Below are 25,649 nucleotides of genomic sequence, written 5' to 3' on the forward strand. Positions count from 1 at the left end.
CGGCTCGGCGCCTCCCGGCCCAGCCCGCGGCCCTCGCCGGCGCCGCCCGGCCTCGCAGCTCCGCCCGCTGTCCAGGCTGCTGCCGCCCCCCGGGTGCAGCTGCCGCAGGGCCGGGGGCCCAAGGTTTTGTCCCCGCCTCCAGCCCCTCCTTAGCGCTTGCTGCGCCCCTGCCCCACGCGGCCCACAGAGCGCACAGCGCCGTTCACTTCGCATTGCAGCGTTTTATTGTTTTCTCACGTTTTTGTCTTTTCGTCTCGCTTGGTAGCGAAAAGTGAAAACCTGAGGTGGGGCCCGCGGGCCGGGCGAGCAAAGCCCGGGGCGGGAGGGGCCGAGGGGCTGGCGGGGTGGAAGTTCCTCCGGGGGGGTCGGGGCTTCTCCCGTAGCCAAGGACCCCCCCAACCCCAGCCCTGTACAATATAGATGCTCATGTAAAATGAAAAGAAATTTTAAATGCTATGAATTAATCTCTAGATATTATGTACACAGCAATGTACACCTTTGAATAAATTAATACCAATTTGCATATTCTGGGAACCTTAAAGCTTATTTACACAAATTACCATTTATTTCATAAATATCTTTTTTTTTTTCCCTGGGGACTCAAGGCAGAAGTGCCACTCCCTCCGCTGACCCAGGGGTGGGAGGGGCGCCTGTCTTTTGGGGGAAAGAAGTGGGAGGATTAAAAGAACAGGTCCCTCCCAGCTCAAGTCTACACTGACTTCAGTCTTCACTGAGCCCAAGTATCCCTCACTGCAGATTCTCAAGCGGTCCAGGCCCAAGGCTAGGGGGCTCTGGGGTTCTCTCCGAGGCTCCCATCCCTGACTCCTGCACCTTCTGGCTCCCGAAGAGACCGCTAGGCAGGGCACCGCTAGGCAGGGCGATGAGGCCTCCCCACAGTGCTGGAGGACCCACAGGGGCCCCTGGCCAGTGCCACCTTGACACTGGGGCAGATCTGGCCCATGACCAGTGGCTCCTAAGCAACTGTGTTCCGGGCAGCCGGATTCCTCGTGAGGCCCAGGGAAATGTCCTAGGCCCCGGCTGGCTGGTTGGGGCACTATTCCAGCTGCTGCAGCCCGCTTTCGCTCCTTTATTTAAATAAATACCCATTCTGTGCTGTACACTTCCCAAGCAGCAGGGGCAGGCAGCCCGGGAGGTCTGCGCAGCGGCAGCGGAGCAGCTGGGCCGCCCCCTCACTTGGGCGACTCCCTGCCGGGGGAGAGGGCTCGCTGGTTCTCCAGCCCACTCACCAGTCTCTGGATGCTCTGCAGTTCACTGGCCACCTCTTTGGCTGAGCCGCTGGGTGACAGGGCACCTCGGGAAGGGGCCCCAACCTTGCGGAGAGCCAGCTCCGGCAGCGGGCTGGGCTCCCGGCTGTTGCTGCCCGCAGCCTTGGAGCCCTCGGCCGCCAGCCCAGTGGTGAGGAGGCTAGTGCTAGGCGGGATAGTGACTGGGATCTGGTAGGGGCTGAAACGCAGGCGGGGCCGGGCACTGCCCAGAAAGTGGCTCCGGGACAGGGAGCCTGCGGCGGCTGCAGCTGCTGCGGCAGCACTCGTGGCTGGCAAAGCAGAGGCCGCGGCCGCAGCGGCTGCCATGTACGTGTAGGGGTAGGGGAAGAGGCCTCCGAAAGTGGGCATTGGGATTCCCTGAAAGAAACAGAACAAGACAAGGGTTAGGCATCCTGCCTGAGGTGTTCCGAGGGTAAGCCGGGTGCTAGGGGTGGTGCTACCTCCAGGAATCCTTGCCCTACTGTTCTAGGAATATAAGACCTGGTTCAGTGGTTGAGCTCAGGTGGTAATCCCGGGGTCCTGGGATCAGAGTCCCTGCGAGGAGCCTGCTTCTCCCTCTATGTCTCTGCCTCTCTATCTCTCATGAATAAATAAATAAAAATCTTAAAAAAAAAAAAAAAAAAAAAGGACCAGAGCTCACAGAACTGTAACCCCAAGCAGCACAGGTAGGCAGGAGCCAAAATACTATGGCCAAACTCAGAAGGGAGCTTGCTTCAGGTTATGATGCAAAGGTCTGGCACCATCAAGCTCTGCACCAGGGATTACAGTAAGAGTGAGGCAAAGACATGCCAGGTGGCTGTTCTAGCGTGGGCAAAAGCCTAGAGGGAGGAAGTGGGGCAGGCACAGAGCCAGGTGGCAAGCAGGCAGCTTCGCCTGTGTTGGGAGGTTCTGTGCACTTACAACAATGTCCTCCCCAGCCTTTCTTTCTGTAGGAACCCCCAAAGGAAGGTTCAGAGAGGAAGAACAGACAGGGGAGGAGAGGAGCTCTCTAAATTCTCATTCTACCTGTCTGCCTGCTCCAGGATCTCCTGCCTAGGCCAAGAGAAGGGCATAGATGCCAATCTGTTTATAAACTGGCCTGGATATTCTACAGAGAACTCCTGGCAGCACCTCAGTGGCCTCTGAGGAAGGAATGCAAAGTCTGCCTGTGGAGAGCACAGTAGCCAGGAAACCCCCGACAAACACTGTCTGAGTCCCTGAGGCCCGACTTTTGGATTATCTGACCTTTGAGATAATGGCTCACTCCCCAGGGTATGAAGGTATGGGGAGGAGTGCAGGGAGCTGACTGTGCTGGGCTTCCAGGGGGCCTCAGGCCTGGCTCAGGCAGGGAAAAGGAAAGAAGTAGCTTAGTCAGGAATGAGAAAATATCCTTCCTGAGAAGGTCAAGCCCTCTTGGGCATTCAGTCCTGGCATCTCAGGTGGGGAGGAAGGAGGGAGGCTTCAGACCTCCCAAAAGTTAGCTCTACCTGATGGCCAGCGGCGGGGTGCCCTGGCACAGGAACTTAACCACTAGCAGAATACCAAGTGATGCCTCCTGAGTGCTGGGTACTCTCAACCTGGACTTGCACCTGTTGACCAGGTTGGTTGTATCTAGAAGCCCTGACTTCCTCACGACCTCTATGATGCCCATGCTGGGGAGGAGGCATTCATATACACACAGAATCAAGGATACAGATTAAACCTCCAGTTCCTGAACTCCATTTTCCAGCGGCTTCCTTGCCATCTCAGAGCCACAGATACGTGATGTGAGTGGTTTGCTCACTCCACATATCCCTGACACTGAGCTCTGTTAAAAACCCATTTCAGAACCCCTCCCCCACTTTAAAAATATTTGCTTCTGAACCAAAGGAGCCTTCTCAGACCTGAACTCCTATTTTCCTTCCCTTGAGATAAGATCTCAAGGGTTCAATTTGCCAGAAACCTCAGAGGGAAGAAAATGAATGTAGAGATTCCAAATCTTTCCACAGGGAATATTCCACCCAAGCAACCAAAGAGGCCGCTCTCCCCACTGGATCTCTGTATTTTGCGCCTGGCCAGTTTCATAAAGTCTCCCCTGGGAGCTGAGAATTTCAGCCTGGGCCTGGGGAACTGAGCCCCTCTTCCCTGAGATGTGTGGCTGGAGGAGTTGGGAGACCCAAAGTGGGGGAAGGAACAGCCCTGTCCTTTGTCAGGTCAGAGGACTTTCCTGCAGGGCCTGAAAGGGGCCAGAGGCATCTGAGAGGTGGGACATTATGGCGATCAATTGTCCAGAAAATGCTGCAAATTTTCCTACTCCCTTTTTCCATTCAGGGACTGACAGTGAGCCAAGAGTTTTTGTTTCCAAGAGAAGTGTCCTGAGGCCAGGAAAGTGGACTTCACAAAAGCCAGAGGCAGATCCAGTCTGTGCTGGAGGCAAAGGAAGGGAACAGGCCCAAAGAGGGACAGGGACTTGTCCAGAGTCATACACTAGTCAGAAACAGTGCCCTGGCCAGACCCTAGACCTACAGACTTAGTCTCCCTGCATCTAAGCGTCCTGGAGAGTGTCCGTCAGGTCTCCCCAGGACTGAGTCATTGCCCACTGTAAACTCAGAACACCCATGGCACCCTAAGGCCCTATGCCCACCTTGCTTTCTCCCTCCAGATCACAGGCCTTACCTGAGATGCCAGCATGTGCTGGGAGAGGTGGAAAGGGAAGGGCGCAGGGGTGCTTGCTGCGCTGGCCGCGGGACCCAGCCCGCCTGCGTCCAGCCCGGTGGCGGTCCCAGGCCCGCCGCCTCCACCACCGCCGCCGCCGCCCGCCACCGAGGCCAGCAGGTGACCCATGCCCATGGCGGAGAAAGCTCCGGGGCCCATGGCAAACTGTCCCGGGTGCAAGAAGAGCGGCTGGCCGGCCCCCAGCGGCCCGAAGAACTGCTGCCCGTGCAGATGGCCAGAGAAAGCCAGGCCCGGCAGGTGTCCCGCGCCCAGGGGGGACGCGCTGTCCGTCTGCACCACCAGCGGCGCCAGGCCGGGCTCCTTGCCCTCGCCCGCCTCCTTGCGCCCGTCGTCCTTCCGCCTTGCCTCGGCGCGCTCCTTCTCTAGGCTCCGCAGGCCAAATGGGGCGTCCGCGCCGCTCTCGGCCGGCTCCTTGCCCCTCTCGGGGCTGCGCCGCTCCCGGGCGCGCTCAGGTTCGGTCAGGCGAGGGGGGCTGCCGCTGTCCAGGGCCGGGCTGCGGCCTAGCGCCGGCCCCGCGCGCTCCTCGCTCAGCCTCTCCGGCTCCGGGTCGCTGTCTGCCGCGCACTTCTCTTCGGCTGCAGGAGGAGAGGACGCGCGAGGTCACAGGGGCGCGGGCAGAGACAGGCGCGGCCTCCCCCGGGGCCTGGGGGGCTGGGGAGGGCCTGCCTGGGGCAGCCGTCCGAGGAGTTTCTAGGTCCTCGTCGGGCAAGCGGCAAGCTGCAGGTCGCCTAATCGACGGCCCCGTATTTACAGCAGGAGAAACTGAGCCCTGTGAGGGGACAGACTCCCTGCCAGAGTCGGACAGCGCCGGGGACCCAGCTCCGAGTCCAGCCACATCTTCTAGCTCCCGGGGACCGGCCTCCCGGAGAAGGCCTGGGTCGGATGCCCCATCCCCGGACACTCAGCTGACGCTCTCTGAGCCAGGAGCCAGCCCGGCGCCCGGAGGAGACCCTCCCCGCCCCCCTTCCTCCACCCGACCCCCACCTCGGGTCCGATGCAGGCGCAGGGGACTAGGCGCTGACCCCGGCGACGCTGGTGGTTCCCGCGCGGGGGCAGGGTCGCAGGACGAGGCGTCCGACTCGGCGCCGTCGCGCTCCGGCTTGCAGTGCTCCTCGTACAGGCGCAGAGACGGCAGCGTGAGCTGCTTCCTGGGGATGAGCGGAGGCAACGGGTCAGAGGCGAGCGCACCCCCTCCCCCACCCCGCGTCCTGCCCGCCGGGGCACCCTCGGGAGAGCCGCCGGCTCAGCCCTCACCTCTTCTCTCGCCGGCCATTCCCGGTGTCCCGGAAGCCCTTGGCAAAGGGGTTGTTGTCGATCTTCAGCTGCGTGATCTGCGGGGACCGAGGGGGCGGCGCCAGGTCAGGAAGCGGCTCCTCCAGCCCGGCCTGGGGCCCCCCGAGGTCAGAGGCTGCCTGCCCAGCAGAGAGCCCCGCGAACGTCCGCTCGGTCCCGGCCGCCTGGGATTGGACGCTCCGAGCCGAGCCGGAAGACTAGGTGAGGCCGGCGGGCGGGCCTCGCGGGAAGCCACAGGGTCTCTCCTCCTCCAAAAACTTTATTCGAGGCACTTTCTCCTATCTTGCACACACAAGCCCAAAGCTGTGCGCAGAGTCGAAATCTGCCCAAGCATGCACCCAGGCCCCCTTGGTCACTCAAGTTTAACAACCCCGGGCATCTGAGCAAGTGCGCACAGACACAGCGAACACGCACGTCCACACCACAGAGAGAGATCAGAACACGGCCCGCGCACACGCAAGTGCGCACAGACAAAACAAGCGCCCACAGAACCAAATGAATTCACACACCTCCACACGCATCCAAGGCGCCCAAAATGTGGCCCGCATACCCGCAGCACACCGTTTCACAAAGGCAGAAAGAATGATCGGTAGGACACTGGGACACTCTCCGGAGAGTGGCACACACGGGCACAGGTCCAGAGGGAGTGGTTGTCTGCCCCTCCACAGAAAAAGTGTAGAAAGGCAGCAAGCAGAAAAAGCCCTTTAATTTAAAAGAAAAGTCTCTAAACACCTCCCAAGGAGCTCAGAGCCTGGACTAACAGGGTGGAGGTGGGGTGCTTTGGGAAGCTGTGTCACCTGTCCTGCCCTCTGGCTCCCCTGGGAGAGTGAAAACCGGGCCCTAGGTTCCTATTGCTGGTTTCCTAGCGTCAGAAGAGCCAGGGCAGATTGCCTCGGGCTCCCTCTCTTCATTTAAATTCCCATCCGGGAGCCAAGAAATAAACGAATAAAATGTAAAAATGTCAGCTCAGCCGGGAGTCTCTGCTAATTGCTAAGTAAACATCTCCACCCCAACGAGTGCCCCGCTGTTTGGGCGCCCTGGGGAGCCTGTGTGTACGTGTCGCAGACTTGGGAGGGAGCCTGGGAGATTTCAGTGGGTGCTGCACTCACAGATGCCAGACTTGGTGCTGGGGAGTGAGCTGTGAGGGTGCAGGGTGGGTCAGGGGCTTCGGACAGGGGTGAGTGAAGGGTAGGAGCCTGCAGGTGTTAAAGGGATGACGATGCAGGGGCCGGGACCACTGCCCACCCAGCGCACCTTGTCGTTCTGGTAGGCAGTGACCGCGATGAAATCGGTCTCGGGGAACACATAGGTGCGGAAGGTGCTGTACGGGAGCTTCAGGATGTCGTTGGCTCTCACGATGTGGAAGCGCGGTTGGTACTTGTGCATGGAGTTCAGGATCGTCTGTGGGGGAGGGCTTGGGTCAGCCAGCAGCCCCCAGCCTTTGGCCCGAGCATAAGTACTCTCTGGGGACCCCACCTCTTTCCAAGTCTGTCTTTCTTCGAGGGGCTCCTCCACCCCCTCCTTCGCAAGTTTCTCTTGTCTTTTCTACTCTTTTTCTTGCCTATATTTCTTTTTCTTCTTTTTTACCCTCAGTTTTCTTTATCACAGTTTCTCTTTTTCTCTCCACTTAAAAAAATTACCCCAGTTGAAACAGAAATAAAAACAAAATAAAAACCCCATAAAACACCACTCTTAACCGCTCTTCCTGGCTCATTGCTAAGTTCCTAGTAATTCCATGAGAAGATTTGGACCTTCCCAGACTCAATGACTGCCCTACCTCTGAATGGGCAGCCCCTTTTGCCCCATTAACTCCCCTCTCCCATTTACCGGGGGCCTGGCTCAGGTAGAGACGGAGGGACCCCCCCCCCCAAACTCCCTCCTCCTGGTGGGACATCTGCCTGTAGGAGGGAAGGGAGTCTTAGGATGGGGAGGAAGCTGGTTTAACTTTTGAATCTCCTAGTTTGGGGGTGAAATGGGGACACGGGTCAAGGGGAAGGGCGAGGAAAAGCTGAGGTTGGGGGCAGGACTTCCAAGCCAAGCAGTTAAAAGATCAGAGGCTGCCCAGATGAGTCCTGGTCGCACCTGCCTCCCACTGGGCTTTAAGAAGAGCTTTGGAAGGCCTGACCCCAGCCGAGATTATGAGAAGCCTGGAGCTTGCCGCCCTACAATTCCTTCATTCCCCAGGCCAGCAGAGCAAAGCCCTCTGGGCCTAGGCTCAGCCAGTATAGGCCACAGGGCAGTGACCTGAGCAGGGGCGCTCGGAGGGTTCGGCCAGCGCTCCCCTCTGGGGAGTCCCGCTGCCAGCTCTCCCGACCTCCGCCTCCCTGCAGTGGGGGATGCGCAGTATCTGACCCATTTCCCTGTGCCTGCCCAGCACTCACGAAGCCATGCTTGTCGGAGATGTTGTTGGTCAGTTTCAGCTTGTGGAAAGCCACGGGCTTGGCCATCCACTGCTCTCCCGTGGCCGGGCTGTCCGGGTGGATGTACATGCGTTTGGGCATTTCTGGGTCGGCCTTGCCCGCCACCATCCAGCGCGAGTTATGGAACTTATACCGGCAATCGTCAGCGGCCACAATGTCCATCAGCAGGATGTACTTGGCCTTCTTGTCCAGGCCGCTGACTCGCACCTTGAAGGGAGGAAACATTCGCCTGCGAGAAAGGGAACGGAGGAGACTCCATGGAACCAGTTTTATGTCTGAGGGCCCCAGAGCGCAGGCACACACCGCTGCCATGAGCTTCCCCATCTGTGTATCCCTGTTGTCGCTACTCTGCCTCCATATTACTGCCTGGGAGACCCCCCACCTGTGGTTGTTTTTCCTGGGAGATCCCATTTCCTCTTGTCAAACCCTCTCTTATTATATGGTTTCCCATTGGCCTTATCTTCTGGTCTGGTGACTGTCTTTCTCCCTCATCTGAGATGAAAGCCAATGTCCAGAAAAGAAATCCACCTGCTTCTTTTGAATCTCCCCAAAAATCACTCAGGGGATGTGCCCACTGGGACAGAAGCTCTTAAAATTAAAACCAGAACATATTCGTTTGGGGAACTGGGTTACAACCGACAAAAAACCGTAAGTTTCGGGGGAAGAGGGTGAACCCGAGGCCTGGATTCTCAGTGGCTGAGTCAAGCGATGGAGGGGCTGGGGACTGTGATTTTCTTCTGGCTTTAAGGCCTGGAGCGGTGTGTGAGTAGAGAGCTCCTCACTGCTTGGGCCGGGCCGAGGCTCCCAGCCCGGGTCAGGCTGTAGCTGGGCCCGCTCAGGGCTTACTGCCGGAAGCCGACCGGCCGGCTGGAATCAGCTGGCCAGCCTGGGCCTAGCACGGTGCGAGTCTCCTTCTGGGCTCCAGGGTCTGAGCACAGTCCGGGAGACGCTGCATCTCCCCGGAGCTCCGAGCCAGACCCGGAGGCAGGAAGGCCAGGCGGCAAGGCCGAGGAGCCGCGGTGGAGATCTCGGAGACCCGCCCGGCCGAGCTGCGGGCCCCCCTCGGCTTTGGGACTCAGAACGGTTGGGACCATTCTTGGGCAGAGCGTTTTCCTTGTATTTCATTCGGGAGATTCTGATGTTTTAGTTTTTAAAAAAATTCGCCCGGTGCCAGATGAGAAGAGTCAGCTTGGTTGTCTGTGGGAGCGAAGCGTGGCGCCGGGCCGGGCCGGGCCGGGCCGGGAGCCGCGAGCGGCTGGCTCGGCGCGGGTCGGTGCTGTCGGGCCCCAGCCCGCCCGCCCGCCCGCCCGCCCGCCCGCGCGCCCGCCGGCCAGCCAGCCGCCCTACCTCCCGGACTTGGTGATGACCATCTCGGTGCCCAGCTTGTGGAACTGGTCCCACAGCTCCTTGGCCTCCAGCGTCACCTTGGGGTCGTCCTCCACCTCGTCCTCGGGCTCCAGGCTCTTCAGCGAGCGCAGATGCGCGGCGGGCGGGTGCGGGCCGAGTGCCGAGACGTGCAGCCCCGCCTCGGCCGCCGCCGCCGCCGCCGCCGCCGCGGCCGCCGCCCCCGCCAGGCCCGGGTCGGGCAGCGGCTTGGCCAGCGCGCCGGGCGGCAGCGCGAGCGCCGGGAAGAAGGAGGGCTGCGCCGCCGCCAGGAAGGCGGACATGGGGAAGTCGGCCGGCCGTGGCGCGTGGAACGGGTGGTAAGCCATGGCGCTGGCCGCCAGCGCCGGCTCTCTCATCGGGACATCCGGCCCAGGCGCCCGGGGGCCGGGGCCGGGGCCGGGGGCGCGCGGCTCGGACCCCCGGCCCGGGCGGCGGCGCGCGCGGAGGAAGGGCGACCCGGGTGGCGAGCGAGCGGCAGCGGCGGCTCCTCCCGGCTCCCCGGCCGGCGCACGCCAAGGGGCGCGGGGCTCTGGGCGCGGGGGTGGCGGGGGCTCCACGCGGGGCTGGGCTGGGCTGGCCCGCTCCGGCGCCGGGGACCACGCGCGACTGGTTAGATCTTGTCGTGATCTCTGGAAAACTGTGACTATCTCACATGTCCTGCCCTGCTCGGATCCCCTGCGCTAACGAGCCAGGCCCCCCTTGATTGCTGATTTTACGCTTTTTGGACCAATTGTGGGTCTCCGGGGGCGGGGTTTTGACAGCTCCAGCCAAGCTCTGGCCGGGAGGGGGGGCCGGGGAGAAGGTGTCGGAAGCCTCAGCAGTAAGAAAACATGTCAACAGAATAAAATATTAACCAATGACGGGCCAGCGGGCCCCGAGACCCCTCCCCCTGCCCCGGCCCCCACCCCGCCGCCCGCACCCGCGGCCGCCTGCGCCCGGACGGGAAAGCGCGGCGGGCCGGCCCGACCCGCCGCAAGGGCCTGAGGCGGGGGGCGCCCGGGTCCAGGGCCCTGGGGAAGGACCCCCAGCCGCACGCCGGCTCCAAGTGCAAAGCATTGACACGGCCCTGAGCGGAGAGGGGGCGCCCTCCCTCTCCCTCTCGCCCGGCGGCCGGGCCGCTCTGGCCCGCGCCCCAGCTTGGCCTCCGACCCCGCTCTCGGCCGCGGCGCCGCCGGGGCCCCCGCACTCCGGAGGGGGCTGGAGAGAGAGGCCGGTGGGCGGGCAAGTCGGGAGGCGCGGGCGGCGAGGTCCTGGAGCGGAACCCAGGTGGCGGGAGCCGGTGAGTGGAGCGGTGCTAGAAGCCCGGTGGGGCCGGCACGGGCGGGAGTGGGACGCGGCCTTGCACTCGGGACCCGCGGGGACCCCCCCTAGCCCGCGCCTGCCCCTCACAGGAAGACTCAGGAGAATCGTGGAGTTCCCGGCAAGCCCTGAACTCCGCGCAGTATCTGTCTGCGCCCCGGATCCAGCTCCGAGCCCTCCGACGGCCGAGAGCGCGGGTCCTCGGGGCTAGGGAGGCGAGCGCACCTTCCACCGAGCTCCAGGCGGCACGGCGCGGGCTGATCCCGGTTCCCAGATTCTTGACCCGCGACTCAACGAATTTTCGCCGCATCCGGTACCGGAGACACAAGTCTCCCTCCTGAACAGCGGCATCGTCCCTCCGCTGTCCGCCACATTCTTAAGAGTTTGTTTCGGTGTCTCCCGAGCGTCCGTCTCCCAAGTTCACTAGTTGGGAGTACGGAGCGTGGGGGTCGGAGTGTCTGCGCGCACCTGTGGTTGAAGCCAGTCCCCACCCCCACAGTCTCCGTTCTTTGGCAGCCTCACCAGTTCCCCCGTTCCGTGGTGTGCGCGCGCGTGTGCGTGGTGTGGTGTGGTGTGGTGTGGTGTGGTGTGGTGTGGTGTGGAGCTCACTGCGTGCGCGCGAGCGCCCAGAGTCAAGTGGCCACACACCTGCCTTGAATCGGGCTCGGGCGCCGACCCCCAGACTGATTCCTGGTGGTCGCGTTCGGAAGGACCAGAAGGGCCACGCAGTACGCACACGGGTGACACCCTTGCCCGCACGACCTATAGAAGTGCGGCCGAGTTCGGCCGGCGCGGGCGGGCCCTGTGCTCCCGTGGTAGGCGCGTGCAGCCCACATCCAACAGTGACCCACGCAACACTGCCCGTACACCGTGCACGCCCAGTCACAGGCCACCTTGTCGCTGCACACTTGGACCTGGCGTGTAAAGCCGGAGAGCTTGGAGCAGTGCGGATTAGGGACCGGCTGGAGCGGTTTGGCCTCCGCGACCTTTTTTCTACTTTTTTTCCAAGCCAGTCTCCGAGCTCCCTTACCCGGCTCGCAAACGAGCGCCGCCCCCACAGGGTTTTTCCTTGCGACCCTGCTCGTTGTTGTCGGGTCGCTCCTCTCTTAGTGCCTCCTCTCTGTCCAGAACGAATCTTCAACTCCGCGCTGCGCAGTCTATGCGGATGGGGCAGGATCCGTTGCAGCTTTGCACAGGCAAAGTCCTGCCGGCTCCATTTAGGCGGGTTATGGCCCCCCAGGGAGGGACGTGTGTGGGCAGGTTGGCGCAGTTGGTGAGGTGACCAGATAACAGGGCAGCGTTCCTTAGACAGGAATCGGGGACCGGGCCCGGGAATCCGTGAATACGTTTGCAGAGTCGTGCGCGTACACTTTCGTACTCCCAGGAATGTGTGTACACCTAACTGCGTGCAGTTTGGACATTTTCCTGGGAAAAGTCCGTAGCTGGCCCTGGGGTCCAAGGCGCGGAGAGTTCGGATCGCGTTGGCCTGGGTTGTTTGCCGGAGAAACCCAGCGACGGTGCACGGCTGCGTTTGGGGGACCACGATCCCGCCTGGCCACGGCCCTCCCACAAGCCACCCACTTGCCCTCCCGCAGCCGCAGGCTCCTTCCAGCCAGGGTCCTGTCGTCAGCCCAGCGTTTCCGTCCCGCAGCCAACCCGAGGTCCTGCAACAGGCGCTCTCAAGATTCTGAACCTGCGCCCCCCGCCCCAGCCCCCAGCCAAACCCTCCCGCGAGGAATATCCTTGGCTCCTCGAAAACCCACGCAGGGGAGCCTCAGGAGGCCTGAGAGCGGCGCCTTGAGGCTCCTGGCTCCGGCGCGGCCCCTCCCCCATCTGGGTCTACCCTGCTTCCCTTTCCCGGGAACAGGCGCCTCTAGGGGGGGGTCCCCGGGGCTGAGAGCTCGTGTCTCTTTAAGAGGCCCCGGGGGGCGCCTCGCAAGCCGCCCGGGGCTGGAGGGGGGAGGGCACGGGCGGGGGCGGCTGGCGCCAGGCGGCCGAGGCTCCACAACAAAGCTCCGGCCCCTGTCACTTCGCATCGGCCGGGCCCCGCAGACGGGCGGGGGACGCGCGCTCAGCTGCCCCTCCCTCTCCCAGGCAGTCCGCGGCCCGGGCGTCGGGCGGGCGCGGGCCTCCCGGCCTCCCGCGGGTGCTGCTGCGCCCTCGGTGCCTCCGCGCTCCCGCAGCAGGGAGGCCGGGCGGGGGCGGCCTGGGCCGGGGCGGCCCGGGTCCCGAGCCCGCTGCGCTGCCCGGAACGTTCGCGGCGTCAAGGGCCCCTGTTGGGACTGCCCCGGGGTGGGCCTGGCCGGTGTCTGCTCCGTGTGCCGGGGGTGGATGGCTTAGGGATGTGCAGGCGGCGTGCGCCGGGTAACGGGGCGCTGCCGTGCCTGTGCCCGTGCCCGTGCCCGGGCTAAGCTCGGTGACGCGCGTGGCCTGTGCGTGTGACGGCCGTGGAGGTGCCCCCGGGCGCCCGGCCGCAGCCCGCAGCCCGCAGCCCGCAGCTCGGCGCGCAGTGCGCGTGGCGGGGGCGGGGGCGGGGGCGGGGGCGACCCGGACCTGCCTCCCGTCCCCGCTTCCCGGCCGGACCCGCGCCTCCCGGAGTCTTGGCGCCAGCCAGCCCCGTTAGCGGCCGGCCCGGCTCCCCCGCGGGCCCGGCTCTGGCTGGGGTGGGGGCCGCGGCCTCGCTGACCCCGGCCCGCAGCGGCCCGGCCTGTCCCGTCCACTTAGACAAATTGCGGCTGACGGGCGCGCAGTCGCCCCGGAGTCGCCGCCCGCCCGACGCCTCCCTCCCGACCCAATTACCCCGCGCGGGGTCGGGCCCAGTGGCCGGGACTGGGTAGGGGGCGTGGGCAGAGCGGGGGCCCGACCTCCTCCCGGCCGCGCCGTGGCCCGGCCCCGCGCCCGGAGCGGCGAAGGGGCCCCCTCTCGGGCGAGGTCCCGGGAAGTGCCTGGGCAGACGCGGCCTGTGTGGCCCCGGCCCCGGTCGGCCTTCCCGGCGAAGGCGAGGCCACTCGCGGCCGCTCAGGCTCAGGCTCAGGCTCGGGACCGACCCGGCCTCGCTTTACACCGAGGGCGGGGGCGGGGGCGGGGGCGAGGGCCAGGGCCGTCCGGCCGGCAGCCGAGGGTGCGTCCCCTCCCGCCTTGGCACCAGAGTTCTGGGGACCCTGTGACCCTGTGACCCTGGGAGCTCGACTGTTGGCGGCTCTGGAGTCTGGGTCGCGGGTCGCCGCTGTCCGCTTGGGAGCAGGGGCCGGCCAAAGTGAGGTGCACGTCTGTGAACGAGTCTGCGAGTGCGTGGACGTGCGCGGTAGTGAAACGGGTGTGGGTGCTTGGGATCACGGCGGCGCCAACAGGCCAGGCTGCTGTGGGGACGGGAAGGGGGGCAAGTCGCTTGAAGGACCCCGAAGACCAGCCCACCCGGGGGAGAGGGGCGGGGCTGGCCTGCGCGCTCGCCAGGATCTGGATTCCCGCTCGCAGAGGCTTTCGCAGGGAGCCGGGGGCCGGGGGGCCCGGGGAATTCCTGGAGCAGCGTCGCCCCCGCCCCCCCCATCCCCACTGCGCACCATAGTCCCGGCGCCAGCGGGGTCGTACCTGCCCTCTCTCTCCCGAGGTAGAGCTACCTGGCTTGTCCGGTCAGCCCCCTGGCCTCACACCAACCCTTTGCCTTTTTAACCGGTAACTTCCTCTTTGCTTGCTTCAGCCTGGTGGCTCTTCTTGGCTGGGCGCGCACCTCTCCCCCTATTGTGCAGGTGAGGACCCTGATGCCTAGAGGTGCGGTTGGTTATTTACCCAAGGCCACACAGCTACCAGGGACAGAGCTGGGATGGGACCTTGGTGGCATCCCCTCCTTAGAAGCTGCTGATGTCACTGCTGTCCTGATGGCTACCCCTACTTCCCCAGCAGGGTGACAGTGAGACTGCAGGGCCCCACCCTTAGGCTGGGCTCTTGCTTTGCATACAAGACAGACAAGATGCTCTCTTTCTTCTGCCCTTAGAGTTTCTGGCTCTAGGTCTGCAGGAGGGGACTGCCTTTCCAAGTCACACAGGGACAGGGAGCAGCCTCAGAGTCAGTCAGGGGCCGGGCCTGGAAGCTCTTAGGGATCAGGGATGGAGATGAGTGGGATCAGAGTCTTGGATTGCGTGGTGGTGCAGGACAGGGGTGTCAGCAGAGAGTCCGACCCTCTAAGGGGCCGGGCTGGGGTGTATGAGGCAGCAAGGAGCAGACAGAGGTCAGATAGCTGTGTGCAGACTTTGTAACCTGGGGCAAGGCCCAGGCCTTCTCTGGGGCTCGGGCTTTTCATCTGCAAAATCAGGACCAAGCAGTACTCTTTTAAGTACTTTCTAGTTTAGAAATTCTCTGATCTGTGAAAATCAGAAAAATCAGCACTTGAGAAACCATTTCCAACCCCAGCCTGGCAGCTGCCTGCTCTGGCCTCTGCTGGCTTCCAGAGCGGATACTCCTGTTGACAGAGTGCTTGTGTGCCTGGATTTGCCTTGGGACCACTGGGCCTTTTCTCGAATCAATCCCAGCCAGTGCCCTCGCTCCTTGAGCTGCCACCCCAGCTCCCATCAGTCTCCTCACAGACCATGAAGATATTTTTTTCCTCCATCAAACTGAGAGAAAGTCCGTGGTAATTTGCCCGTTGAGCGGGTAGCACTGGAGAATCAGGGAGATCACATGGCTTCCTCAAGGTCACTCGGTCAGGCCACAATTAGATGCGTGTTCTGATGGCCTCCTAGGTGATGCCATCATGGAGGTCGTCTGGGCTTCTGGGGTGGGGGTGGGGGTGCTGGTGAGGTAGAGGCTGCCCTTGGTGTTATCTCTGGAGGCTAGGAGGCTGGCTGCTCCATGGCCAGTGGGCAGTAAGGTCCCCTGCCCAGGGGCCCAGATCTCACTTCCAGCTGATTACAGGCTGTGGCAGCATCTATAACCTCCCCAATTAGCCAGGGGCCAGGCCCAAGGCCTCTCTGATAACCGGAGCTCTGTGGCAGCCGCTGTGGGGCCAGCTTATCTAGCCTTTCTTATCCTCCCCCTTCCCCCACATACTCAAGACTTGCCCTGGCTGTGAGCAGATGAATAACCAGATTGTCCTGCAAGCTCAGCCGGCAAGTCCAGCCCTACACCCACAACTTTCCCTGACTGGAGGAGGCCACAGATGTTTTGCACCCCCTGGAGGGAAAGGGCTGAGCCAGGGAGGACTCCTGACTCTAAGCTGCCAGCCAGTTCCCTGCATCGCCAGAGACAGCTCCTGGCTCTCCATCTTTGCCCCATCCATGACCCCACGTGGATTCAGAGGGGCTCACCTTTCCTAGAGCTCTGGACCCATCCCCAGGGACCCAGGCCATCGGCAATATGCATAGGCAGCCTGGTGGTATTCCTCTCCCTGTCTCTTTTTGACTGAAACACTGCTCTGGCTGGGGGCTGGGCTGTGCCTGGTTGAGCTGAAATGGGGCAAAGCTGCTGCTAGTCTGGCAGCCCCAGTGGCCATGCCCAGACCTATGTTCCCTGCATGCTTCTCTCTGGCATGTGATTCCTCATGGCAATCGCAGGTCCCCAGATAGGAGGGACTGGCGTCAGCCACCCCATCTGTGTAAGGCCATCTACTCAGCCTACAGAGCCCAGTGTGATGCAGGTCCCGCTTCTCCCCATAAGCCCAACTGACCAGGTGGTGGGAACTGAAGACGAAATCCCTTCTCAGGTGTCATGGGGTGCATGTGAAGGGAGCCCAGGCCCCAGGGGCTGCTCCAGCTGCAGCTGGATGGTTACATGGGAATCCCTGCTTGTGAACTCAACTTGTCTGTGGCTGTTACATTAAACTTCCCCCAAACCACCCCTGGCTCAGTGGGTTTCCATCAATCCTCCCAGGCCTCTCTGGGTTCTTGGGAAAGATGGGGAACTGGGGCTAGCATTAGTCTCCTTCCTGCTCAACACCCCTTTTTGCACCTCCTGTTTCTGGCTCCTCCTCCTGCCATCCACTTCAGGTCCAGAACTGGGAAGGGGTGGGAGCACAAAATCAGGAACCTGTCATCCAAGGTTCCAGCCAGGTTTCACGAGACCTACCTGCCCCTGACCATCCTTCCTCCTTCTGAGTTGGAAAAGAAGCAATTACAAGGTGCCTGCCCCAAAGAGAAGGCTAGAGCCTTCCTGAGGCTCTCCTTCCCCCAGCAGCACTCCCAGCACAGGTCAAGGACCTGACTGGCCCTGACTACTGCAGCCAGGGGGGCTCCTGGCCTGTGTGGTGCCTCCAGAACTCACTGGCTCTGGTAATCCACAAGAAGTTTGGAGAATGGATTTAAATCAGGCCCAACCCAAATTGCAGAGCAAACATTCTCCTTCTCCGTCCTACCCCCTCACTCACTCTCCAATCAGTTGCTCATGTCGAGGCAGGGTGTGTTGGGAGCAGCGACACATGGTCAGGTCCACAGGACTCTGCTTGGTGCTTGGAGAGGACCCTGACCCCAGCAAACGCAGGGATGGACACCAATTGTAGCGTGATTTATTGGACAAGACGTGCACTTTTTGACAGGGCCTTAGTAACCACGGTTTCCTTCACTGGACAGTACAGGACCAGGGTAAAAGGGCTTACAGACAAGAAAGACAAATCCTCCCCATGAACCAAAGGGGAAAGAAAAGAGGAAGGGGGTGCTTCTCCTTCCTTCCTCCTTCCCTAATACTCTGGGCCTCAGTTTACCCCACGCCAGCAGATTGGCCAAGGGAAACTGGGCAGTGCATCTCAGCCAAGAGTGGGCTGGGGCTGTCCGCTCAGGGTCAGCATGCCCAGCCGGGCCAACCACTGTCTCCCCTTCCAGGCCCCCTGTGGGGATGGTTAGAAAATACAAAAGCGGATCCAATGCAGGACATCATGTGCAAACGGAGGAGGGGACGGAGCTTCTGCAGTCTCCTTCAGCTACAGCCCCACCGGGGGGGGGGGGGGGGGGGGGCGGCGACAGAGGTCAGAGTGTGCCAAGGTGCTTGGGAGAAGGGTCTCTTCTCCATCCAGGGAGGGTGGGCGGCTGTTGTCACTAAGCTTGGGGAAGGCGGTCAGTGAAAGAGGAGCAGAGACCGAAGGGTAGGACCAAGAGGGGGGCTTCTCCCCCTCCCTCCAGCAGGTGAGTGGGCCGGCCAGTCAGAGGCAGGTTGCTGGTACTACGGGAAGCCGGTAGGGAAGAGGCTGAGGGGCTGACTCTCATTGGTGGGCAGTGGAGATCGGTAGCCATCGAAGTTTCTTGGGATGCTGCCGCTGGTAGAACCTGAGCTGTTACTCAGAGTCTCGATGCTTCCCTCTCGCTGTAGTTCTGCAAGACAGAGGAGAGGACCAGGCCTGGTCAGAGTGGGGTCTGTAGGGAGTGGGACACACCCTGGGCCGGGCTGTCTGCCTGGAGGCACCTTCCACAGGGGGGATTCCCACCTGCTCCCCAGATGGGCCAGGCAGCAGCTCCGGTCACAGGGAGTTCAGCCGAAGGAGGGAGAAGCTCCCTTGGCTGGCAGAGTCCAGTTTTAGTTTTTCACTCATTGTGGGAACCCCATCAGGCCAGAAGCCTGGCCGCCCTGCTGATCTGTCTGGACCACATCGCCACACATGGGACACGCGCCCACACCTGCACGCACACTCCTGCTCAGCCAGCATGCTTCCCAGTTCTGTAAGTGGCTCCGTCCTGGGCTACCGGTCAGGTGGGAGGGAAGCCAGAACACGGCAAGGACTGCGGCTCCCCTGCCCCGATCTGTCCCTGCCTCCCCTCCCCAGCCCTGCCGGCTGCCCGGAGCTTCCTCCCTGGCTCGGCAACTCACTTGCTCACTCACTCACTCTGACCCACACAATCTGCCTGCTGGCCAGGCCTGGCTCATCTTTGGCACCTCCTGGAAAGCGTCCTGTTTCCCTGCAGGAGGGAATGCCTGGTTGGAGAGGGGCCTATTCCAACGGAGAGAAGGTCCCTGCTTGCCTGTAGTGCTGCCTTTCTCCCTTTCTCTTAGCCCCCAAGGTCCCGGAGGCCCCGCAGAATGCAGAGTTGCCCTGGGAAGCAGGCGAGGAGGCTGCCACCCCACCTACCGCCCCTTCCCTCGCCCTGCCGCAGCCCTGCTGCCATCTTCGGCTCAGCCACTGGCCCTACCTCATTCAGTTGTGGGCACCTTACCTGTCCCCACCCCCCAATCTCTTGATCTAAGATAGGTACTAGGGCAGGTGGGTTGGGAATAGACTTCCTTGCATGCTGAATACATGGAAGAAGGAATTACTTCTTGGCTTTTGGCAGGTGGCTAGCTCCTAGCCCCTTCCAGTTCCTCACAGCGGGCTCTGAGACAGCACACACATCCCTGGGAGGATTCTGGAAGCCTAACCCAGGGCCAAGATGTGGTGATCTGCGATTTTTCCTCCTCCAAGGCACGCTTGCCTGGGACTGAGAGGGTCTTGGCTGTCCCCCTCAGAAGCTCAGGATCTGAAAGCAGTCACTTGAAATAGCAAAGTGTGCTTGAATGTTATACTTGTCTGGTCTGGCTTGAGGCTTTTTATCTCCCGCCTGTACCCGCTGCAGCACAGCTAGCTTTGATTAGGGAAGGCGTCATGGCCTTTACTCTTGGGCGGGCAGTCGGCAGCCAGCCAGGAACTGACCACTGACTCCCACTCCCTATCGGCCACCCCCCAAAGCGCAGAAGGTGCCCAGCAATAGCAGCCACAGAATGGGGTGGGGGAGTCTGTGCTGCCCTCCTTCAGAGCAGACGCCTGGACCCATGTGTGAGGGGCCCTCAGGCTGCACCAGCCACGTCTGGAACCTAGACACTGGAACCTCTCAGCAGATAGGGGGGCAGTGAAAGGAGGGGGCTGTGGACACAGGCTGTGGGCCTGATGATGGTCCCAATCTCCAAGAGGCACTGGCTTCTCTGTTGGGCCAGAGGCTCTGGGATACGCCGAGAGTTATCTAGATGCAGACAGAAAACAAGGCAGGTGGCTACCGCATGAGCTGTCTCCCCCTAATTTGGGAGTACAGACCACTGTGCCAAGAGAGGGAGAAGATGGAAAAGCAAAGAACAGACTCTGGGATTTCTACATGGAAGTGCCAGACTCCAAGAAAGCTTTCTCCATTCCCTTCGCTGCCCACAAGCAAGCCGAGGAGTGTGTGGGGGATCTCAGAGGCCCCACTCCCTTTCAGAGACCCTTGCCCTCATGCACAGCCATCCTGGCACTAGGGGGCGCTGACAGCAGGGCCAGGAGGGCCGGAGAGAGGAGCACTGGCAGTAGCAAGGAAAGCAGGGGCTTCCTTAGGATCTGGACACCAGGTCCAAGTAAGAAAGCCCCAGATTAAGGAGCAGGAAAGGCCGTAGTATGGGGAAGGCTGGCCCCTTTCCAGAGCTGGGGGACAGGCCCAGAGTTCTTGATGCAGAGTGCCGACACATCCACGCTGCCAAAGAAGCAGAGGAGACTGGAGCCCACAACCAAGCATGGCACCCCCGCTGCCCCTTGGCCCAGGCCCATGGCAGCTCCCCCAGCAGCCTCAGGGGCCCCACCCCGAGAGTCTGGGTGGATGCACCTCATCCCATCACATGACCGCGCAGGGGCAGTTGCCAAAGGAACTTACGAGTTTGCTGCTCTTGGGGGACCAGGGTGGCCTGACCGGCTTGGTGCCTATTCTCCTTCCCCCAGTTAGGCCTGAGGTAAGACAGGGTGGGCAGGCTTCTTACTTGCCCCCCGTATCCCAGGGGGCTACTCTCTGCAGAATCGACATCCCCCAGCCTCTTCCCTCCTCTCCACTCCCACTGCTGTAGCCTGCTTAGGACTGCGCTTCCCACCTAGATGATTTCAGGAACTCCCTACCAGTCTCCTGACCTCCAGCAGCCCCCTCTCCAGCCCACCGCGCCAAACTGGAGTGGCTTGTCTACAGCACAAACCTCATCTTGCTTTTCCTCTGCTTAAGAACCTTCATCGACTCCTCACATCCTTGGGATAAACAGCACTACAAAATGGCCTTTCATGACCCGCCCCTTAGACCCCACCTCACTAATGGCACCTGTTACTAGATTCGAAGAACCAAAGTAATGAACTTGTGCAGTTTGGGGACCTCTCCAGGCTGCTTCAGGCCCCCGGGCCCACACTTATGCCATTCCCTTTGACTGAAAAGCCCTTCCCAGGTTCCCCTGGCCCCCAGAACACCTACTCATCTTCCAAAGGTTAGCACATGTGTCCATTCCTCTGTGAGCCTGTCTTGTGGCCCTGGCAGCAGAGCTGGCCAGGCCCCACTGGGCTGTAGTTACCCCCGCCCCCAGCCCCCTAACACTCTGTTCACGTGTGTCCCCGTCCGGGTGGAGAGCCCCCCAGGGCCTGCTCCTGTGCCTGATCTCGGTGTCCCTAGTGACAACCACAGGGACTGGAACATCTTGAATGCATGATGTGGTAAGGAGAGGCAGGAGCTGTGTCTTCAGCAGGGACTGTGAGAGAACCAGAGGCCTGGCTGGACCTGGGCACTATTTGATATGCCTTCCGTCAGACCCCGATTCTCTCCTCACTGAGACAGAGCAATGAGTGTGTGCAGAGGAGGAAGTAGAGGAGGGGTGCACACAGGTTTCCCCCCCTTCGAGTCACCCCGGCCGCCCAGCCCTAGGAGCAAGCGGCAAATGGAAATGTGTGGCCTTACCTTCCTCCATCCCGAACACCTGCTTTGTTACTGTTGGGTTGCTCACGGACGCTGGGCTGTTGGCATTGTTTTTTTTTTCCTTTTTTTTTCCCTTTTGGAAAGAAAAGCATTGAGGAATCTTTTTGGAAAAGATATGGACAACGATTGAGAAGTACACTGATCTCTGCAAGCAGGTGGAGAGGTAGTAAGGAGGTGTGGGGTATCACGCTGGGAGGAGGGCAGGCTTGCGGTGAAATTCTGCAGTCAAGGACAGTGACATGCATGTGTAGGGGGGTGGGGACCAGCCAGTCTCGAGGGTCCCACAGATGGAACTGTTGTGATGGAGCCCAGAGTCCCCCTTCAGTGTGGAGGGCTGTGGGAAGGGGACAGAAGGGTGCTGGTACTCCCCCATGCGGGCAGGTTGATAGGAGAGGGAGAGGAGACAGTGGCAGGCTGCAGTTTTGGGGGGACATCTCCAGACCTTTTGATTCAGGGGCCCAGCTTCTGGGCTACCCCCCCCCCCACCCCATTCCTGAGCCCCCAGGTCTGGGCAGCTCTCCTACAGGTGAGGTGGGCTTGTGGGGAGAGTCCACCAGCATCTTGCCAGGGCCGCAAGAGAGAGCTGGGGGCTCAGTGCAGGGGTGGCCAGGAAAGCATCCCCAGCAGCCTCTTTACTTAGAAGCATGCAGATCCTGGCCAGTGGGAAAAAGCCAGCTCTAAAAGAGGTTGTTCTCTAGGCTTCAGAACATGGTAGGGGATGAGGAATAGTTCCCAGCAAGTGGGAAGATAACTTGTTGTGCCCTCACATCCTCCAGTGGCTCTGTGCCCTTGGGAGTTGGGTGTTTGTCTCCCCCTCTTATGGACAGCAAAACCAAGGGTGAGTAGGCAGCCACTGGCTCCAGGCGTCCAGTCCCCCTGAGAGAGAACTGGCGCTGGTACAGGCCTCAGGATAGAGACGCTGGCAACTCCAGCATCACTGACTGGCTCCCAGTGCTCACTGCTGGCTGGGTCCGCCCACTCCCTACAGATTCTCATTGGAAAACGGGCCTGCGATCCACAGATGGCCCTCGGTGCCGTGCTCAGGATGGGTGAGCCAGAGGCGGCAGGACAATGGAAGGAGCAGCAACTCCAAGGGAGGTGCCTAGGCTCTCATGAAGTCAGTGAAGGAAACAGAATGCTCAATCCTCATGTTGCCCCCACTCCACACGGAGTCTGGCAAAATTCAAGTGTGTCAGAGGGGGCAGAGAGGTGGCTGCCCTTGCTAGGGAGAGGCAACTCTGGCTACCTGGACACGTATGCAAAGGAGACACAGGGAGGAGTCACTGTTAAGTGTGGCAGCTGGAAACGTGGCCCCTCCCGGGCTGGGCTGTGCAGATTGAGGGAGCCCCTCTCTGTGGTAGCTCACTCCCTCATCCCAGGGCTGGATGTTGCAGCCCCTCTGCAGAGGCAGGAGCAGCAGGGACTGGCTCCCGGGAGCTGTGGGTGGGTACTGACGAGCGGGGCAGGAATGCACCTGGGGGAGAGGCGGATGGGACTCCTACACAGCGCCAGAGATGCCATCCGGGGGCAGGGCACGGAGATACCCGCTCTGTCGCCTTTCCCTCTGGAGTACCGGTCCCCACAGCTGCTTCACCCTTGAGGTTTTCCTTGGGGCTGTCCTCTCCCCGGGATACAGACCCTTCCCTCCCTTGAGATTGCTCCAAACTGGCAAGACAGAGACTTCCAGGGACAGACTGGATGGAAGCCTCGTTGCACTCATGAGTCACTTTACTAAGTGCCATGGTCTTGGTTGCCCCATTCCCTGGGAAATGCTGGGGCCACAGGTACTAGGTGAGCCTTGGAGAGACCTGGGGAAGCCCAGGTAGGCAGGGGACCCCAGTGGGAGGTCAGGAGTGAAGTCTTACTTTGGGCTTGACCGTGTCCAGGCCTCCTCCAGGCCAGATGGCAGTGGGGGCAGTGGGGGCGGCTGGCCAATCAGAGACCCTGAGGGAAGCCCCTCTGGCTTCTGGTAGGTGCGGGCCATGGTGGAGAGCTCGAGACTCAGGACTCAGAGGGAGGCCTGTTTCTGGGATCCAGCGGGGTCAGTGAGGGCAGTGCCATGAGTGTGTTTGCGAAGAGGGTGCCTGGGACCCCTGGTTCAGCCTGCAGGCAGCCCTGGCACTTCCTCCAACAAAAGCAGCAGCATCTACCGGCGGCCCCTCTGGCGTGCAGCAGCCAGCTCTGTTCTGTACACTTAGAGCCTCACGATGCTGCTCATTAAAGGGATTAGCAGAGCACTTTTATTGGGCCCTGGCTGCAGCCACACACCCCAGTCCTAAACTAACCACCCAAGCTGCTGGTGGGAGTAGGATTAGACCTCAGGACAGTCTTACCCTGCACCCACAGCCCACTTCTGGCAGTGGGAAGGGAGAAAGCTCCCCCTACCTCTGTCCCCACTGCCATCCATCAGCCTAAAGGGCCTGAGAAGAGGGGAGGGGCGGTGTCTGCCCAGAGCGGGGAGGCAGTTTAGGGAAATGCTTAAGAGCACAGGCTCCACCTGCTGCCACTACTCTGGGCAAGATCCTCAACATCTCCTGTGCCTCAGTTTCCTGTGCATGAGGATAACAATGTTTGTTTCCTAGTGTGGTTGTAAGAATTAAATTAAATAATGTAATGCATGTCGAGTGCATCACAAAGTGCTTAAAGCTTCCAGCCAGCAAATGTTGAGTTACTACTATTGTTACAATTGTATTAGTGATTGTGATTATCCACAGGATCCTTTGGGTCCCTCTTCGTTTTTCCTCTCTAGCAGGTGCCTCTGCCAAACAGGCCCCTATCAGCTTGCCTTCCACTGGAGCTTGGGAAGGATTCTTTCTTTTTAATCAAGAAATGGCCTGCTGAGGAAAATGGCAGTTATGTGTTTACAGCTTTTCATTTCCCTCCTTGCCTCTTTGTAAATACCATTTTCCAAGAAAATAAATTTCCAACACTGTTGACATGCATTGATTTTTCCCTCCTGCATCTACCTTCCCCATCAGCAGGGCCTGGGTTGGGCTCAGTGGTACCCCAGGGGAATGGGTGGCCCTAGAACACAGAGCAGCCAGCCAGATGGCCCCATCCTGCCCACTGCCTGGCTCAGAGGAGGCCTGCAAACAGAAATAGTTCCAATCCCCTTCTTGACCGGGGAGTGAGGTTGGGGTGGGGTCTGACTAGGAGGTCAGAGATTTTCAGAACTTCTCTGGATGGCCTATCTGGAGAGGAGACCAGGGGATCACAGGACTGCTGCCAAGTTCAGCAGATGGATCCAAAGGGAATCTGCCCCAAACAGTCAACTTGGTCAACCAGTGACCTGCTGGGACCTGATGACTGGGATCGACCAAGCAAACTGGGCCTTGGAGAGAGAAGGGTTCAGCAGGTAGGGGGCTTGAATGATCCTGTGGGGTGGAGCAGGACTGCACCTTCCTGATGCTGGAATCCAGAGAGATGGCCCAGATGCCAATCAGGAGGTGGCCCTGGTTGGACACAGCTTTGGGCTGCTTGTCTTACACCAGTCCTGGGCCTGGAAACTACTGCTCAATCCTCTAGGGTGAGGCAGAGACAGAAATGGAGTTGGCTAAAAATGTTTCCAGACACCCCAACAGCCCTATCAGAGACCACACTCCGGGCTGGAGGCAGCCTCAGCACTGAAAGTTTTTAGGAGGATAAAAGGGCAGCAGGTAGAGGAGGTGGCCTTATGGGGAGGCCTTGCCTTTCTCTTCACACTCAGGGGTGCCTGTCTCCCCGACATCTTTCCTTTCCCACGCCGCTCCCAGCCACACTGGGCAGTGCCGGGCTCCTCTTACCCTCACACAACCCCACAGGCTGCAGAGCTAGCAGAGATGCCCACAGATCAGTATGGGGATCTTGGGAGGACAGGCCTAGGGCAGTCGGGAGGATTGCCCTTCCCTTCCGGCAGGAGTTTTCGTTCCCTTCCCTGGCATGCTTGTGGAAGGAGCAAGGGCAGCTTCTTGAAGCTGAGGGGTGGAGGAGGAAATGGCTCCTCCACATCCGGAAAACAGGAATCCTGGTTGGGGCTGATGGAATCTGGGAGTAGAGGAGGAACAGGGCTAACTGGCCTGGTTATCTCCAGACCTCACAGCTATGTCTGGGTGCAGGGCCCTGGCCCGCTGATGTGACAGGCCTCTGGTGACCTGATGGCACACAGTCTGTCGGCAGGCCCATACATTCCTTCCTGGCCAGGGTCCCTTTCAACCCACAGGACTCAGATATGCTCTCTCCCCCTTGCCCAGCTCTCACTCCTGACCCCCTGCAGGTACTGAGGCCCAGAATGTTACAGAATGAGGCCAGGACCGCACGGTCTGCCCTGCCCCATACCCCTCAGCTCCAAACAAAGAGGGTAAATATCTGGTGGTCTTGGCTCAGGAGACCAGGAACTGCTTCCCTTGGCCACTGGGGCCATGCACATGCCTAATAACCTTAGGATTTAGGGGGAGACCTGAGGCCTAGAGAAGACCTCACGTCCTCTGAGGCATCCACTGGCTCCTGGAAGATGAAAGTTGCAGCCAGTTGTGGAAAGTTGTAGAAAGGATGATAGCTGAGGACACTGGGCAGAGAGCCTCCACTCAGGAAAACTGGGGAAGGCACATCACCTCTCTTCCCCATCGTCCCTTCTCTCCTGTAGCCAAAGAGGAACC

The 25,649-nt window shown here is 60.9% G+C and overlaps 2 protein-coding genes across 21 annotated transcripts in view; both read right to left on the reverse strand.

Annotated features, from left to right (window-relative positions):
- Positions 1 to 206: 206 nt before the first annotated feature.
- Positions 207 to 9,745, reverse strand: TBX2 (T-box transcription factor 2). Its single transcript, XM_072747648.1, has 7 exons — positions 9,041 to 9,745; positions 7,655 to 7,922; positions 6,528 to 6,674; positions 5,235 to 5,311; positions 4,965 to 5,128; positions 3,921 to 4,555; positions 207 to 1,643 (listed from the first exon to the last, which is right to left on the reverse strand). Exons 1-7 carry the CDS (start codon positions 9,433 to 9,435, stop codon positions 1,191 to 1,193), a joined length of 2,139 nt encoding a protein of 712 aa, XP_072603749.1. The 5' UTR covers positions 9,436 to 9,745; the 3' UTR covers positions 207 to 1,190.
- Positions 9,746 to 16,849: 7,104 nt separating this feature from the next.
- BCAS3 (BCAS3 microtubule associated cell migration factor) overlaps positions 16,850 to 25,649 on the reverse strand; it is a 590,779-nt gene continuing 581,979 nt past the window's right edge. For 12 of the 20 annotated variants that reach the window (XM_025996065.2, XM_072747642.1, XM_025996068.2 and 9 more), the window contains one exon: positions 16,850 to 17,670. In XM_025996065.2, coding sequence (XP_025851850.1) covers positions 17,522 to 17,670 — 149 coding nt within the window. In that variant the 3' untranslated portion in view covers positions 16,850 to 17,521. Of the gene's footprint in view, positions 17,671 to 20,997; positions 21,089 to 25,649 lie in introns of all 20 variants that reach the window. The other 8 variants (XM_025996069.2, XM_025996066.2, XM_025996067.2 and 5 more) reach the window with 1 other exon arrangement.

This window comes from Vulpes vulpes, chromosome 2 (genome assembly GCF_048418805.1).
Source record: "Vulpes vulpes isolate BD-2025 chromosome 2, VulVul3, whole genome shotgun sequence".
In the NCBI taxonomy this organism is placed as follows: domain Eukaryota; kingdom Metazoa; phylum Chordata; class Mammalia; order Carnivora; family Canidae; genus Vulpes; species Vulpes vulpes.

Excerpts from the sequence above, each read along its gene's own strand:
- TBX2 (XM_072747648.1), bottom strand. The coding sequence starts at position 9,435 with ATGAGAGAGCCGGCGCTGGCGGCCAGCGCCATGGCTTACCACCCGTTC. Across the intron at positions 6,675-7,654 it reads TCTCCGACAAGCATGGCTTC|ACGATCCTGAACTCCATGCA; the intron begins GTGAGTGCTGGG and ends CCTCCCCCACAG. Across the intron at positions 5,312-6,527 it reads CTGCCTACCAGAACGACAAG|ATCACGCAGCTGAAGATCGA; the intron begins GTGCGCTGGGTG and ends CGGTCCCCGCAG.